Consider the following 16618-nt stretch of genomic DNA (forward strand, 5'->3'; position numbering starts at 1 on the left):
CTCTCTTGCTGATTTTCAGTCGTATACGTATCGAGTAGCTCTGTTACTTCATGGTATTGGGAGGAGCTGAAAGTGAAGAGAACACTCACGGCATCCTACAATGGCAATAATTTCATGGATGGCCGTGAGAATATATGTGAGTAGAGATGCGAGAACGTTTTTCACAAACAGCCCCTTTCAAAATATTTCATTTTGGTTTTGGTAAAAAATCTTTCTAAGTGAGAAAGAGGGGGGGTTTAGTTTCGCATGATCTACCTTTTTGGAAGCCGTGCTGACATCCATGGAGGAGGTTACGACAGTCCAAGAAAGTCATGATATTGCTAACAACGATATGCTCGAGTATCTTGCCTATAATCGATGTTGATGAAATTGGACGATAGTTGCCTGGGTCATGTCTGCATCCCTCTTTAAATATGGGTGTAACGCTTGTAATTTTCCAGTCTCTCGGTAATTTTCCTTCTCACAGTGATTTCATGAATACTATCTCAGAGTGAGGCACGATCTGTGAAGCTAATCGCTTGAGGACACGCGCGGGTATTGGGTACATGGGGTATCTAAATTAAATTCAGTATCGTCTGTATTGTATAAGCAAATTATCTTTCGATGAAAGAATATAGCAATGTTTATAATTAATCCTGATGTTTGTAATTATAAAATGTTAGCTTTGTCAATATTTTCGGTGACAAGTTTACCGTCTTTCTCATATAACGAATATACGATTGAGGGTTTTTTTCCTGAAGCTCTCTCGCATACGACCAAAACGATTTCGAATGTTCTTCGAGTAATTCACCGAGTACCTTTCTTCTTAAACTTTCGCAGTGCAGTCCGCATTGATTTCTTGGGTATTGAGCGTATACAGCATAACTTTCTTTAGTTTCAAGTTCCTTCCAGTTATTATCTAACGTAATGGACAAGTTGTGTAACTTACTCTATCCACTATGGTCTCTTATGCCATCATTGTTGTACCAACTTGGTTCTTTATTATCACATTTCAGTTTTTGCGGAATATGCTCTTTGATTCTTTGGCGCAGAATTTCTAAGGAGGGTTTACATGTTACATATGTGCTTTTATCCTCTGTTAGAGCTACGAATTTTGTGTAGAAGGCATTAAGCATCTCGCCAAATTTAATGATGTTGCATTTATAAAAAAATTAAATATTGTGTTTTGGTTTTGTAGCTGTCACTGCATCAATTTTTAACGTTTCAAAAATTACTCTGTGTTCACTTATACCGTCATTAATATCGATTTCTTTCATCAACATAGGATGGATTACTGATAAAAAGTCTAATATCATATTTCCTCTCTCACACTTGTCAGCTGATTGTGCTAGAGTGATTTGCGTGTATTTTGGGTAATATCACGATACTTTCACTATTCCTTGAGTTCGGTTTTACAGTGTAAGTATACCTATTTATAGATGAAAGATTAAAATTTTTCCCCTAATAACTATTACACTTTTACTGTCTCCCAGAGTAAACGCGGATGTTTAATTCTAGTTGGTAAATAATAATAACTTCGGAGTTAGGAGGCCTATAAAAAGAGCAAACATGAATACTCCTTTTATTTCATTGTTTAACTATACACCACACACTTTCTATTTCGCTGTCAATTATTTCATGGTGTCAATTGATCAATCATTTCGCAGTGTAAATTTGATTTAACTGTAAGCATATTGTAGACTCCGAAATCGTGATCCACAAGGAGAAGGAAGTTAACTTTCCTTCGGAGTTTACAAAGTTTAATGGGGTTTTTAAAAATTTAAAGGTATCTAATAGAATAATAATAAATAAATAAAATCATTTGTAATCTCGTAAACACTTATGCATAAAGTGTCAATGAAAAGGAAAACTTGAAAAGGAAGATAAAAATCTTGGCAAATTACATTTCCATAACAAAAATATAGAAAAAATTGTTGTTGAATTTGAATTAAGAAGAGTATGAAAGGTATGAAATTAAAAAAATTACATACCGTGAACCGGAACAGCATCGTTGCATGTAATTCAATGAGTTCGTGACGACAAGATAGTAGACCTTCTATATCGTCTATTTCAATGGGGCACCCTATTTTTGCCTCTCCTGTTAAGTTGGTAGGTTGCCCCTCCCATTTATGTAATAATATCATACAGTCCCTCCAGTGGGGATAATAAGAATGTTTATAATTCATGGAAAAATCCTTGTGGAGCCGTGAAGTAACTTTGCATTGGATGGGCCAATACGAGTTGAGGTCAAGTAAACAACGTTCTTCTTTCAAACAATACTGTCCGTTAGGTTGGATGTAATAATTCAGCATAGCGCCAGTGTCTTCTTTTACTGGAACTAGCTTGATTCTAGTAAGGGTTCCATAAGCAGTATCTACTGAAAAGAGAATAGAAAAATAAAGATCAGCTTGCGCAAATTGAAACAACTCAATTTACTCGCATTCAAATTTTCCACGTTACAACGAGTCATTGATGAGGTATTTTTTACCGATTATTACTGTAGTAGTTGACATTCGCGTATTAACGTGCACTCCCCGGTCGGCTTTGTTCCGCAATTACTACCTTCTGCTGGAGTTCTTAGGAGAATTTTTCTAGGAAAGCATCGGCACCCGTAAGCATAAGTACCGTCAACTGGAAACCATTTGTAGGCTATGTACTAAAATGTACTAATTTTTGGGAATAATAATAATAATAGTGATAATAATGTTAATAATTATAATAATAACAAAAAATTATTATTATAAATGAAAAAATAATAACCTCAGGATCAAGTTAAATTAACAAAATTTGCAGAAATAACAATATAAATTTTCAATAACAGCGAACAATTGAGTCTTTAACACTGTAAATAAGTTTTATAATTCCATTTTTAACGAATCCATAAATGAAAATGACAATTTAATTGTAATTAACAATAACAACAGCAATAGTTATTGTTACATTAGCAATTGCAACAATGATATATATTTCGTCAACTTTCATATAAATGGTATTTAATGAACGCATTTGGCAAAAACCAAGATGGAAAATCCGGTTAGAACGGAAAGTGGATGCAATAAGACAAGACCTTGCACGTTTAATCCAGTTTTCCACTGGTAATCCCAGTACATCATAGAAAAAAAAGTTGAGAAGGCATTCATAAAATACCATTCCCACACTAAATACGACAAATAAAATGAAAGTATAAAAGAAATTATTTACAACCTCCAGCAAAAACTTGCAGCCACAAAAATGAGACTCAACAGATATAATAAATGCACAAGAAAAAAACAACTGAATTCCCAATTCGAAAAGAATCAACGAAATTTTTACACAACATTGGGAAATAACAAACAGAAGAAATCCATTTCTTGTGAAAATAAAAACCTGAGTAGTTTTAACTCTCAAGACATGGAGAAGTTTTGGTCAAATATATGGTCGAATGATACATCCCATAATGGAAATGCGACCTGGGTGAAAAATGAAAGAGCAGCAGCGGAAAACATAGAAACTATGCTTCCACTCATTCTTATAACTGTATTTCTGGTAAAAATTCTCAACCGAACCCATGACTGGAAAAGCCCAGGAAGTGATAATATACACAACTTTTGGTACAAAAAAGTTCAAAAGCTGCCATAAGCTTCTACTAAAATGAATAAACGAATTTTCGAAGTTTCCAGAAAATATTCCAGCTTTTTTAGTGGAAGGTTTAACATATTTACTGCCAAAAGAAGTCGCATTTAACGATCCATCAAAATATAGACCGATAACTTGTCTACAAAAATTTTATAAAATTTTCACCTCTTGCATAACGGAAGTAATCAACAACCATATAGATGAGAACCACATTTTAACGGAAGAACAAAAGGGAAACATAGGTTGCAAGGAACAGTTGATAATTGATTCAATAATTCTTAAACAAATACAAGAAAAGAAGAGGAGCCTACACAGTTGCTACATAGATTGCAAAAAAGCTTTTGACTCTGTTCCCAATTCCTGACTTATAGAAATACTAAACATCTACAAAATTCACTCAGAAGTAATCAAATGTCTCCATTACGTGATGAAAAATTGTAGCACTATCTTGCTCATAATAACTGACGAGGGTCTGTTACAGACAAAGAATATCAAAATCAAACGGGGAATACTTCAAGGTGACTCTTTGAGTGCGTTATGGCTCTGCCTTGCGCTAAACCCTTTATCAAACCTCCTGAATAATACTCAATATGAAGTCAAAATAAAAGGAAAAGAACCAAGATGCCATACTCTATCACATCTTTTCTATATGGAAGATCTCAAGCTTTATGAAGGATCTAATAATAATCTAAATCAATTAGTCCGGTTAACTGAAATATTTTCTAAGGATATAAACATTGGGAATAGATACATGTAAAACTATCACAATAGTCCGAGGTAGAGTACAAAGGAATGATATTCCACGGCAGGATGGGCAAATAATCGAGGCAATGGATGAGGGAGATACCTATAAATACCTTGGGTCACAACAAGCAAGACGACTAGACCACTCTACGATAAAGCAAAAACTTTCGACTGCATTCCAAAATAGAGTCAAGAAACTTGTTCGCACGGAATTAAACAGCAAAAACCTCACTATTTCAATTAATACCTTTGCCATCCCTCTCCTGACATACTCCTTTGGTATAATCAAAATGGTCACAAACAGATCTAGACAACCTAGAAAGAAAAATTCTGTCCCAAATGACAGAGAAAAACATGCTACATCATCATCATCACCATTGGTCAACAATCCTAGGATTGGTTTGACGCAGCTCTCCATTCAGTTCTCCTATCAGCTAATCTTTTCACCACTCCGTATTTCTTCTCTTTCACATCTCCCTTTACTTGTTCCATATATTTTGTTCGGGGTCTTCCTTTTCCATTCTTGCCTTCCACTTGTCCTTCGACGATTGTCTTCATCAGGCCATCATGTCTCAAGATGTGGCCTATAAGGTTGTTCCGTCTTCTTATTAAGGTTTTCATGAGGCTTCTCTTCTCTCCTACCCTTCTTAGGACTTCCTCGTTACTAGCTCGGTCGATCCATTTGATTTTCATCATTCTTCTGTAGCACCACATTTCATAGGCCTCTATCCTTGCTTTCTCCGCTGCAGTCATTGTCCATGCCTCACTTCCGTATAGGGGCATACTCCAGGTGTAGGTTCTTATAAATTGTTTCTTTACTTCCATATTTAAGTTTCCCGCTGTAAGCAGGTCTCTCTTTTGGTGGAATGCTATCTTCGCCTGGGCTATTCTGCTGATAATTTCTTTCTTGCTTCTCCCGTCACTAGTTATATTGCTTCCCAAATAACAGAATTCATCCACCTCTATCAGTTTTTGCCTCCCTATTTTAATGTTGGTCTTGACTTCTTCTCTTCTGCTGCATACTAAGATCTTGGTTTCCTTCGTGCTTATTTTCAGTGGATATCTACTCATTACCCTACCCATATTAACCAGAATATTTTTCAAATCCTTCTCTGTTTCTGCTATAACGGCTATACCATCGGCAAATATTGGCATGCTAATTTTTTCTACATGGATATTCACTCCTAATACCTTTTCTTTGATTTCATTAATGGCTTTTTCAATGTAAACGTTGAAAATTACGGGTGACAATGTGCAGCCTTGTCAGACTCCTTTCTTAATTCTTGCTTCTTCACAGCTGGGCCCTGATTTTATCACGGCTACGTGGTTTTTGTATAAACTGTGGATGATTCTTCTGTCATTATAAAGAACCCCAATTTCCTTTAGGATTTCTAGCATTGTGCTCCAATCCACGTTGTCAAATGCTTTCTCTAAGTCCACAAACGCAACGAATGTTGACTTGTTCTTTTCCATTCTCTTCTCTATGAGCAGTCTTAGGGCCAATATTGCTTCCCTTGTGCCTTTGTTTTTTCTGAATCCAAATTGGTCCTCATCCAAGTACTCTTCTGCTTTTCGTTCTATTCTTCTATAGATGATCCTTGTCAGTATCTTTGACGCATGTGTAGTAAGGCTTATGGTCCTTAAATCTTCTTCGCTCTTCTACGCTGCTGAGGTCTCTTACAGCTGCATCAAATTCCGATCTTAAAATTGAAGCTCCCATGTCATCGGCATCCACTTCCCTCTCGTTTTCGATAGCATTCGTTCTGAGGCGACTTCCTTTGTACAAATCTTCCAGATATTCCTTCCATCTCTTGCCTTTTTCTTCGTTTTCAATCAATAGTTCTCCCCTTTGTCCCTAAGGGTATTACATCTTACGCCCCTTTCCTTAAAGTGGTTCCTCACTATCCTATAGGCGGCCTCTACTTTTCCATGTTTAAGATTGTTTTGCACGTCTTTGCAAATGCTTTTCATCCACGTTCATCTAGCCTTCCGCGCTTTACGACATATTTCGTTCCTTGTTCTCTTGTAACGATTTTGTCCTTCCTCAGTTTTCGCAGCCTTGTATTTTCTTCTTTCTTCAATGAGATCTAATACTTCCCGCGTGATCCATGGTTTTTTCATAACGACTCTTCTTTTACCAAGAACCTCCTCAGCTGCCGCCTGCAGACCACTTCTAATGGTTTTCCAACTCTCTTCCATTGGTTTGTTGGTCGTATCCTCCCCTATTTTATTTTCTACGGCCTTTTTAAAAGCCAGTTCATGCTGAACCTCCCTCAATTTTTCAACCACATGCTCCATAAAAAATCGAATATAGAGAGGAGCACGTTGCCGAGAAAATTTGGTGGAAGGGATATCGTAGACATCAAGAATCAGCACAACTCACAACTTTCTCAGTTACGGAAATACTTTTTCAGCAAGAAATGTACCTCGGATCTCCAAAGATCTATCTGCAACGCAGACAATAAAATGATAGATAATAAAAAATAGACAGTAAAATGTCAAATTGGACAGCTAAATCCCTTCACGGAAGACACACTCATGCCCTGGAGGACCCTGAAATCAATAAAGATGCAGCGCACGCATGGCTCAGGCATGGGCAACTCTTCCCAGAAACAAGGATTTATGATCGCAATAGAAGACCAGGTGGTGAAAACAAAAAATTATGAAAAATATATAATAAAACACCCAAATGTATTGAATGACGGATGCAGAAATGTGATAATGCCTCTGAGACGATACAGCACATCACAAGTGGATGCACTAACTTATCCCAAAATGACTATCTGCACCGTCACAATCAAATATGCAAATTCATCCACCAGAAATTAGCTCTGAATTATAAACTCATAGATGATGGAGTTCCTTACTATAAGTACACACCTATCACCATCCTTGAAAACGATCACAGCAAGATTTGTTATGACCGTTCAATTATTACCGATAAAACAGTCCATAGCAATAGACCTGATCTAGTAGTACAAGATAAAACTCACAATGAAACGTACTTGATAGACATTGCCGTACCTGATTCGCATGATATCACGACAGCCTACACCAACAGAATTGAAAAGTATGAAGAACTTAAAGATGAAATTAAGAGATTGTAAAAATCAGATAAAATACATACAATACCAATCGTTATCTCTGCCATAGGAGTAGTGCCTCATTCAATCCATCAAGGTCTTCAAACTATTGGACTGCCGAAAAACTTGTTTATTACAATACGAAAAGCAGTAAATTTAAATACTTGCCGGATTGTCAGAAAATTTTTCAACACAGAGTAAAAAGACGAGAGTGCTTGGTGATACCCGTAACTCGCATAAAACCAGCAAAAACGCTGTGAAACTATAGTTTAAAAAAAATAATAATAAAAGTAGGACTAGTCATGATAATAGGCAGACCATCTTGATTCGTCTCCAGCCGTACCCTGCATGTCATTTATTTAGTTCAATAAACACATATTTGGAGAAACAATGTTATGTATTATTTATATTATATTTGTGTGTTTATTGTATTGATGAAAGATTTTCGGATGAGAAAATAAAACAAAGGTGATATTTCGCAATCGTCCGACCACACCTTGGTTTTGCAGTTAGCTTATGGGATATCGTGCCGGAAGATTTGATCCGTGAACTGGATGAAGTACAAAGTAAAATTGCGCGGTTCGTCAAAAACCACTACGGGTCTACAAACACCGCTATTCAGATGTTAAGATAATCAGGCTGGGAGCCGCAGGAGACTCTGAGGCTGCGTGCCAGGATTAGATAGCTTGAACAATTGAGAATGGATATATTTAAGAGCGACACAGTGAACATAATACTAGAGCCCCAATATATTTCCAGGTCCGACAGAAGCGATAAATTATGAGAGATATTTTGCCGAACGGATAGATGTGGGAATTCATTCTGCTAGTCGTAATTTTATTTGATCATTTTCTATTTATGTGCAAACGGCTGATGACCTAACATCCCCTGCCACACGTCTTTTTAGGCGACTTTCGGGGTCGTATGTAGATGCGTATTTAATCCATTACCCACCTGAGCATTTGTCATCCGCCTCAATGTAGTCGTTGCCTTGTGTACACTGGCACCTCCATCTAGTTATTCCGTCTGATTCAGTCCTATTCATGCACATAGCATTAGCCGTGATGCATCCATCGTCTGGCGAGCATGGCATTGCATGTGCTGGGGATAATGGAGAATAAAAAATACATTAGGTGACAATCATTGTCAGGTTTTCTCTTTTAAAGTACTTAGTGGTAAGGAAAATCGATGGCTGCTTTCTCTCATCGTCTGCCACGCGCCCCAATAGACCGGCAAGTAGGTCATTGCCCACTTGCAGCAAGGCATGAATGACTTAATGGGCTCGCAAAGATATGTCCTTAAACCCAATATAACAGGAATTAAAGTCTCTGAAGCCAGTTTATCGGTTGGCGAAGCTATTCTCATCTTGTGTGAGAATTTTCTTTAACCTTGCCGAAGGTGAAGATAAAGATGGGAAGGATTGACTTCAGGACATTCATTTTTTAATTTTCATTTTAGCCAATTATCAGTTCCATCCACCTTTGATGAGTTTATTCATTACGATATTCAGTAAATCCTGAATTATGATCAAGTGTAGACTCGTAACATGAGAGGGTGCCACGGGGACATGAGAACCCCTCTACACTCCTAAAATTAAGTTCAGTTTCCCGGAAAATGTGGTGTCCGACACGCTAAACACGATTTTTAGTTAGCGTGTGGATTAATGAATAGCTTTCTGTTTCAGAATGCACGTTTCAACAATTTCACGTAATTCTCTCATTCATAAAACTGATACCTTCAGGCTTTCCTTTTTTAAACGTCTCCATATTGAAAAGAAAGAAATAAAACTTTGTAAGGTTCAATATTATTTTAATATGGTCACAATCCGGGTTTCGCAACGTGGTTACATTATCTGGTGGCTGATCTTACATGCATCTTACATTTATACATACAAACGACAGTGAGGAAATCTATTGGAAGGGACAGGACTGGTTGAGAGGGTGGGGGTTAAGCTCGGAATGGAATGGGGGTGGGGGCAAAGGGACAGCCTTGACCTGGGGCGAGGGTTTTTCCTGTGATGACCGGTATCTGACCAGCGAGAGGTGGGCGAGGTTAAAGTGGGTGAGGAGACGAGAGCTAAGGAAGGTAGCGGTGTTGGGGAAGAAAGAAAGCATCAACGGGGTACATTGAGTTATCCAAATCACAATTGCCTATGGTAGGTAATTGACGCAACTGTTTGAAGGAGAAGAAATTGTCAAAACTATTTTAAAAAGGAAAAAGAACAATCCAACTTCGCCAATCATTTATTAGATTGCGAACTCAAAAGTGATTTCGAGCCGGACAACCTCCACTCAGAAGGAAACAGTATGGGACTCGATGCCCTGGAGACGTTGCAGATGATACAGCATTTAAAGAATGACACCCCCCTTGATAACGAACAAGTGCTCCCCTCCCACTACCCTCTCTTTTCCTTCCCCATCATTGAACTCCTACAGTGACAACCTTTAAATTTGTTAGTGCCTATTCACTTGCGTGCCATTAACATTTCCTAGAAAGGATACTACGCAGTGCTTCTAACAAAATTCCACCAGTGACCCATGTCCTCCGGGGAAATAATTAACCTATATCCACACCATCCACAGCCGGACTCAATGAACTGCGGTAGACTATTGTGATTTGGATAAATCAATGTACCCCGCTAATCCTCTTTTTCTTCTCCAACACCGCTACCTTCCTTAGCTCTCGTCTACTCACCCACTTTAACCCCGCCCTCCCCTCGCTGGTCAGACACCGATCCTCACAGCAAAAAACCCTCGTCCCAAATCAAGGCTGCCCCTTCCCCTCCCCCATTCCATTCCGTGCTTAACCCCTACCCCCGCCCTCTCAAACAGTCCTTTCCAAGAGTAGCGATTTGATCGTTGGACTATTCTTCCTTGTATGATAATCCTCTAAAATCCCTGGCACAGTAATTACTGATGCCTGGTTTCGCTAGTGTGTGGCCCCTTTTCGCTTCTATAGCGCTAAGGTGTTTTTCCCCTTCCCATCCCTTCCTTCCCTTTCCCTACCACAGAGGCGTTGACGGGCTCATTTCGCGGCGGCGCCTCTTTCCTTTTTCCTTCCTTTCCTCCCCCTCCCCGGGTGATCGGGCGAATCAGCACGATTGATGGGTCCCGGCCCCGGTGTTTTGTACTCTCGAAGGGGTCCCCTGGGCCCTAATTACTTATTCTCATGTGTATTTATAAATATGCATTAAAAGGGGATGGTTGACCTCGATTAAATTTGACCTATTAACAAAATAAAGTTCTGGCCATGCTCTTGACTGAGAGGTCTCATATTCTGTAGGTGACCTCATTTCTTCAGAGGCTAGATCTTGCCAGTGGGAGCAAAGATTGTCCAGGGAGGAGAGGGGGTGGAGGGGAAGTCTCTAGTAAGTGGTGCGGGCCCTACCTCAGCGGCGCCGCGGTGCGGGGTGGCGCCCTGGGGAGTGGATTACATTACGACGGACGATATCTCCTAAACGCTTAGAGATAGGTCAAAACAAACAGAAAATCGGTCCAAGTGGGCTTTACTTTTACGTTTAACATAGAAATAGCTTTTTCGGCCCCAAAAAACTGAATTGAGGGTCCTCAGTACTTAGGGCCCTTGGGGCACGGGTTGCCGTTATTTTAAGAAACCAAATTTTAACATGTGAATATAAACCTCATTTGAATCATTTTGAGACTAGGAAAACATAACTTTTCGCAATTCTGAAAAATAAGGGCCAGCCTAATATACAGTGTAACCAGGCCTTTAGATGATATCATTTCCATTGCAGATCGAAATTTAATTACCACTTAATTTATCCCCTCTGACATGTCGGATTATCCAATCCAGTCAAATTTTATCTATTACACAAAATATCACTGCCAAATTTTGGACATGTGTTATTTACTGAGTCCTGTAAAGGTGGTTTTATTAGTTTTCACCATATTTAGTTAGTATGAAAGATTGTTTCCAATTAAGAGCATCGCACTCGTTGAAGTTAAGTATAGCACCTAACATGATGAAAATAAGTATTGCTTTCCCTTACTTTTTCATTCTGCTGGTCAAAATGCTACAAATTAAGGTCGGCCTAAACTTTGGATCACTACATCATCACTTTGATCTCATTTATTTTACGCGTCTCAACGAAGATTAGGATCCCAAGGAATTGTGGCAAAAATAGGAGCCATCGTATAGTGCTCGCATAAATATTTTATGCAGGATTATCCACTCTCGTAACTACGATGACTCCCACATGTTGCCATAAACAGTGGCGCTGTAGTCTCTAGGATTCTTATATTAACTGTTAGAATTCAACGATTTAATTCGTCGCTCAGCGTACCTTTTGAGGGCTTATAAATATATGGACATGCATAGGTACTGTCGACTGGAGCTCCAGAATTTACGGCTAACGGCGGGAATCAATGAAGTCGCGGAAGACGAGAATAGTGGGGCCTCCTATGGTAAATAGAACTCTATGATTTCTCCCTTACCTCCCGATGCCGGGATCACGGATATCTTTTCAATATACCATTGCGATGGACTGATGCTCATATTTATCTCCGACCGCTCTGTAAGAGGTGACGGCAGAGTGTAGATGACGCGAAGTTCCTCGCCTTCCTTCGGCTCAAGTGCTTTATGCATGGACAGCTTCCTGTCGCCCAACTTCATTTCTGTGAAAGAGATTGTAAAATACAAAGCACATGTTTTAAATAACCATTATCCTCCACGCTGAAAATACTTCAACGTATATTTTTCATTCTAGCTGTATGTTTAATGCAATTGAACAAAGCCACAGTTTTGCGGTACCCAAAATAGAAACATTGATATCTAAAACGCTATTCTGATTGATGAGTTAAATATAGCACTCAATAATGCTTGGACTCGCTATCAGCCCTTTAAAATTGAACATTTTAAGTGCAATTCATGAAGAGAGTACTGTAGACGTATTCAAGCAGAGGCGAGTGAAATCGCCGCAGCGAGAACGAACATCAAATCGAAAGAAAGATTGAATGTTTCCGGTGTTTTTAAGCCTTCCAATGGAATCAGTAGATGCTGGTGATTAAAAAGTTAGTACCAGCATGCGAATATATCTTTTAAGAATTAACTTTTGTATGCCTAATTTTTAATGTAGTTTCAATTAATGCTTGGCCACTCAATTATTGAAAAAATTGATATGATTATATTTACATAATATTAAATGTACATGAGATTTACGTCGATTCTTATGTTCTAAGGCATTACAGTAGACATATTGGTTTATTATCGTTATATTAATGCAATGAACTCATGCAACTTTGGCCTGCCCTGATCGATTGACGCTATTAAACGAGGATGTCTGCAGGGGATCGAAATGAGGTGACATTGCGTATGGCTTATGCAAAGGGATGTGAACGCATGTTATAAACATAAGGATCAAAAGGTTTATATGAAGCACCGAAAATGCTTTTGTGAAAAAAGAATAATCATTCTTGGTTAATTTTGGAGCTCTTTGAAACCGCTCATAGGCAGAACGTTGTCATTTTATCTTTTTAATTGTGTAATCTGTTCTCAACGCTTATATATTACAAAACGGTCACCTCGATTTTTAGTTTTCAAATTCCTATGAAATTCTAGATAAATTAATTTCATTGTACAGATATTGTAAACATGTCAGGTAGCTTAAAATATGTTATATTGAATTATTATGATTGTATTTCTAAAAAGGAAAGGTTACCTGAGCGCAGATGAATATTTGTAAAATAGCCCACGAATGCAATGAAGTAAGGAAACGGCCAATCAAAATTACAAAAATTTTATGTACAAGCCAAAAGCACAACGAGCAGACGAGCGAATATCAATAGAGAATTGTATTTTTTTTTGTCCCGCTACTTTCAAGCAAAGTTACTACCGGGATTTTTTTGAATATAATAAAATGCATGGTGATTCCATTTTTTCTTTGATAGTTGTGACACAATGTAAATTTATGAATTCAATTATACCTCCTGTTTTATTCATAAAGAGTATTTGATGGGTGATTAATTGTAATTGAAACTTAGTTATATGTACTCTTTGCTTAAGACTATTGTAGAATTGTTTGAATTATGTTTCAATATCATACACATATATCCACGCTCATCAAAGTACATCATTTCTGTAACAGAATATTGATGGGTATTGAATTATTACTATATGTTGTAATTAGTCTGAAAGTTGGGAAATTATTTTGTTATCATCAGCATTTAATATTCACATTCCTTTAAATACGTAATTAATAATAGAGTAACCTTTCATCACACAGATGTTGACGGTCTATTTGCAATATGTGAATTTTTTTTGAAGCGTTTTAGACAATATGAATTGTCTCGAAGGAATTTGAGCTAGGGTTAACGCATCCTTATATAATGAAGAAAGTGACTTAATGTGCTGTCGCTGATGATATTTAAATTACTGTCACACATTTATCGATAGCGTAATCGCCCCTGTTAAATACAACCACGATTGAAAATTGATAATTACCACTCTTAGCCGATATTTTTCAACATTGCCAATCTCTGTGCATTACAACCACTGGTACTGTGATTATTATCAGTAGATAAACAGGAGTTGTCACGTTGAAAATAACACCGTTTTGGCACAAAAGATGTCCTTAAAAGTCTCCTAGTAGCGAGCAAAAGTTGCATTAACTGGAATTCACCTAATGATACAATCACAGGCAGTCCTTAACGACGAATTTACCGGTGCCTACGAGCAATGGATGAAGTTATTGTACATAAAAGCATAGTGAACACTAGAAAACATAGAAATTTCTCTAATTACATAAATGATTGAGGTGTATATTTTATGCCCTTACCAAGATATTAATATTTTAAATATTAAAAAATAAGAGGGCTTCTGAGCCTCTACCGTCGGATATATTGTTTTAAATTGAAAATAACCAGCACGTAAACAAACGAAGCTCTCACAACGGCTGGCAACTCAAACAAACAATCACAATTATTTCGGATGACGTTTCGGTACAAATGACGTCATACGGGTAGTGGCTCCTGAAGGTGAGGGTGTTTATGTAGCGCTTTAAAATTCATTAATCTTATCATTGAATATCTCGCGAAGGAAAACTCAGATTTACATAAAGTTTTCTTTGTTGAATTCAGAAAATAATTTTCTGTCCGCCTGTGGAATAAAGAAATTCATGCATGTTACCCATTAATGTAAATGAATACTAAGCCCCCCATAAAAAGACTGGAATAAGCATCAAGCAGTCAATTCTAATGAACCTTACCAAGAGTATCGTTGAATGTTATTTTAATGCATTTCACTCGTGATCTGATATTTACTTTCAAATACATGTAAATATATCTTTCTGCTCTTGAGAATCGTTTTCCTGCACGAATTAAATCCTTAAAAGGATGGTAACTCCCGCCGAAACCCTCTTTTTGCCAGTAAATAATTATTTCCTCTTCTTTAACGTCAATAGTAGAACCTGGAATAAGAAGAATAGAAATTAGGAAGAGAGAATCACAATTATGAGTAACAATTAGCCATTCTGTCCTTTTAAAAACCAATTTTAGTGGTGCTATGTGGCAACCGACTTCATAGAAGGTAGAAAGAGTTCTCCATATTACCTGAACGCGACAAACGCATGATTTATGTGAAAATAACCATACTATAGAGTGTATACTTTAAGGAACATTACGTGGATGTTTTGGTTTTCTAAATAATATAATGCTCACTGGATGACATTTATGAATCTTATAAGCACTATAGCAACAATCTCTTTATGAGCCCTATTGAAATGTTGAGAACATGTACCAAAGCTGTCATGATTACTTGTACCAAGCTTATTTTCACTGGTAGCCATAAATATTCATACCCATAATTGCCTCCTTTTGAACTTCATGGCCAGCGTCAAAAAATTAAACACAAGGGCTAAGCGGTGAAGCTAATGACTATGACACTGCGCACTCTTGTTATCTCTCGCCAACTAAACTGTAAACCTACCTTAAAATCTAATTTCCTTCGCTTCCATGGATTCGCGCAGGATGAATTTAATTGTCGCTGGCCTTTCGGCGTCATGACATCTTTGCGTATTTTATGTGCCATTTAAATGCTTTTCTTATACCAAAAGTGGATAAATTTAGGGACAGAAGGCATTAGCATCACCTACACACTTCAACTAGGAAACTCAGATATATTACGGCTACCCTTAATACCCATAAGTCAATATCCCCAAGGATACATTCAATGGAATGTTTCAGTGGGGTTCCTAATATAAGACAAGGATCTGTCATGAATATTTCGCAATATTTTCTTCTTTTTATAGTTTAAGATAGGGATGAGTCGATTCCAAATGTCGATTCTCGATTCCACCGATTCTCGGGCACGGAATGGGAATCGAGAATCGATCGCCTAAAGTCGATTCCGATTCCATCGATTCCAGGAAGACAAATGTTTGACAAATGCTGCCACACACCTAAGCGGCCGCGGTGTCAGCCTTGCCCGCGCGGAGGATACGCCCCGCACGCGGGTGCTGCGACGAACATACCTAAGCGGCCTCGGAAACCTGAAAATGTCGCCAAGAGCGACAAACCGACGAACCCTGAAATACCACGTGTTCATGAGCAACTCTCAGAGAAAAAAAATTGGAAACCACGGGATCGGGAAGCAACGCATGCGTTTCCCGTTCTTTTATTAACCGCTGGTCACGGCAAATCAAATTGTTACGATTATGAATCACATTCGGAGAATTCATCTGGACCACCAATTTTAAAGTATAATAGATTGAAATATATTTTTTTACTTTCGAATGATATTTGAAGTCTGATGATAATAAAAACGTGCAGAGAGCGAGTTTTTCTGTGAAAAAAGTTTCTTATAAATACGCGCTGAGAGCGGTTTTTTTTTATATACGTAACTTTTTTAGACTAACACGCGCCTGCGTCAATAATAAAAAAATTAGACACATTCGCGTTTGTATAGCCCAGTTTCATCAATGCAACCCTTGAGGAAGTTTATACTTGCTTGGCATAAGCCGCCGCGGCCTGCGGGCGGACTCGACAGGTTGCGTTCGGCCGCCACCGCGCACCCGCCAGGCTGCTCTGGTATGTATCGACGCCATGAACGCTACATTATTGTTTAGCCACCGCGGCCAAACGAGAATTTAGCCACCGCGGCTATTGTTATTTTTAGGGATGGTCGGATCGGATACCTCGGATCCAAATACCCGCGGATATTGCCCTTCATCGGATCCAAAGTCG

General features: G+C 38.2%; 1 protein-coding gene across 1 annotated transcript; it reads right to left on the reverse strand.

Annotated features, from left to right (window-relative positions):
• Positions 1–8367: 8367 nt before the first annotated feature.
• LOC124163793 lies at positions 8368–15238 on the reverse strand. Its single transcript, XM_046540885.1, has 4 exons — positions 15235–15238; positions 14644–14844; positions 11876–12055; positions 8368–8522 (listed from the first exon to the last, which is right to left on the reverse strand). The coding sequence occupies exons 1-4, from the start codon at positions 15236–15238 to the stop codon at positions 8368–8370; spliced, it is 540 nt and encodes a 179-aa protein (XP_046396841.1).
• Positions 15239–16618: the final 1380 nt, after the last annotated feature.

Source organism: Ischnura elegans, chromosome 8, assembly GCF_921293095.1.
Source record: "Ischnura elegans chromosome 8, ioIscEleg1.1, whole genome shotgun sequence".
Classification (NCBI taxonomy): Eukaryota; Metazoa; Arthropoda; class Insecta; order Odonata; family Coenagrionidae; genus Ischnura; species Ischnura elegans.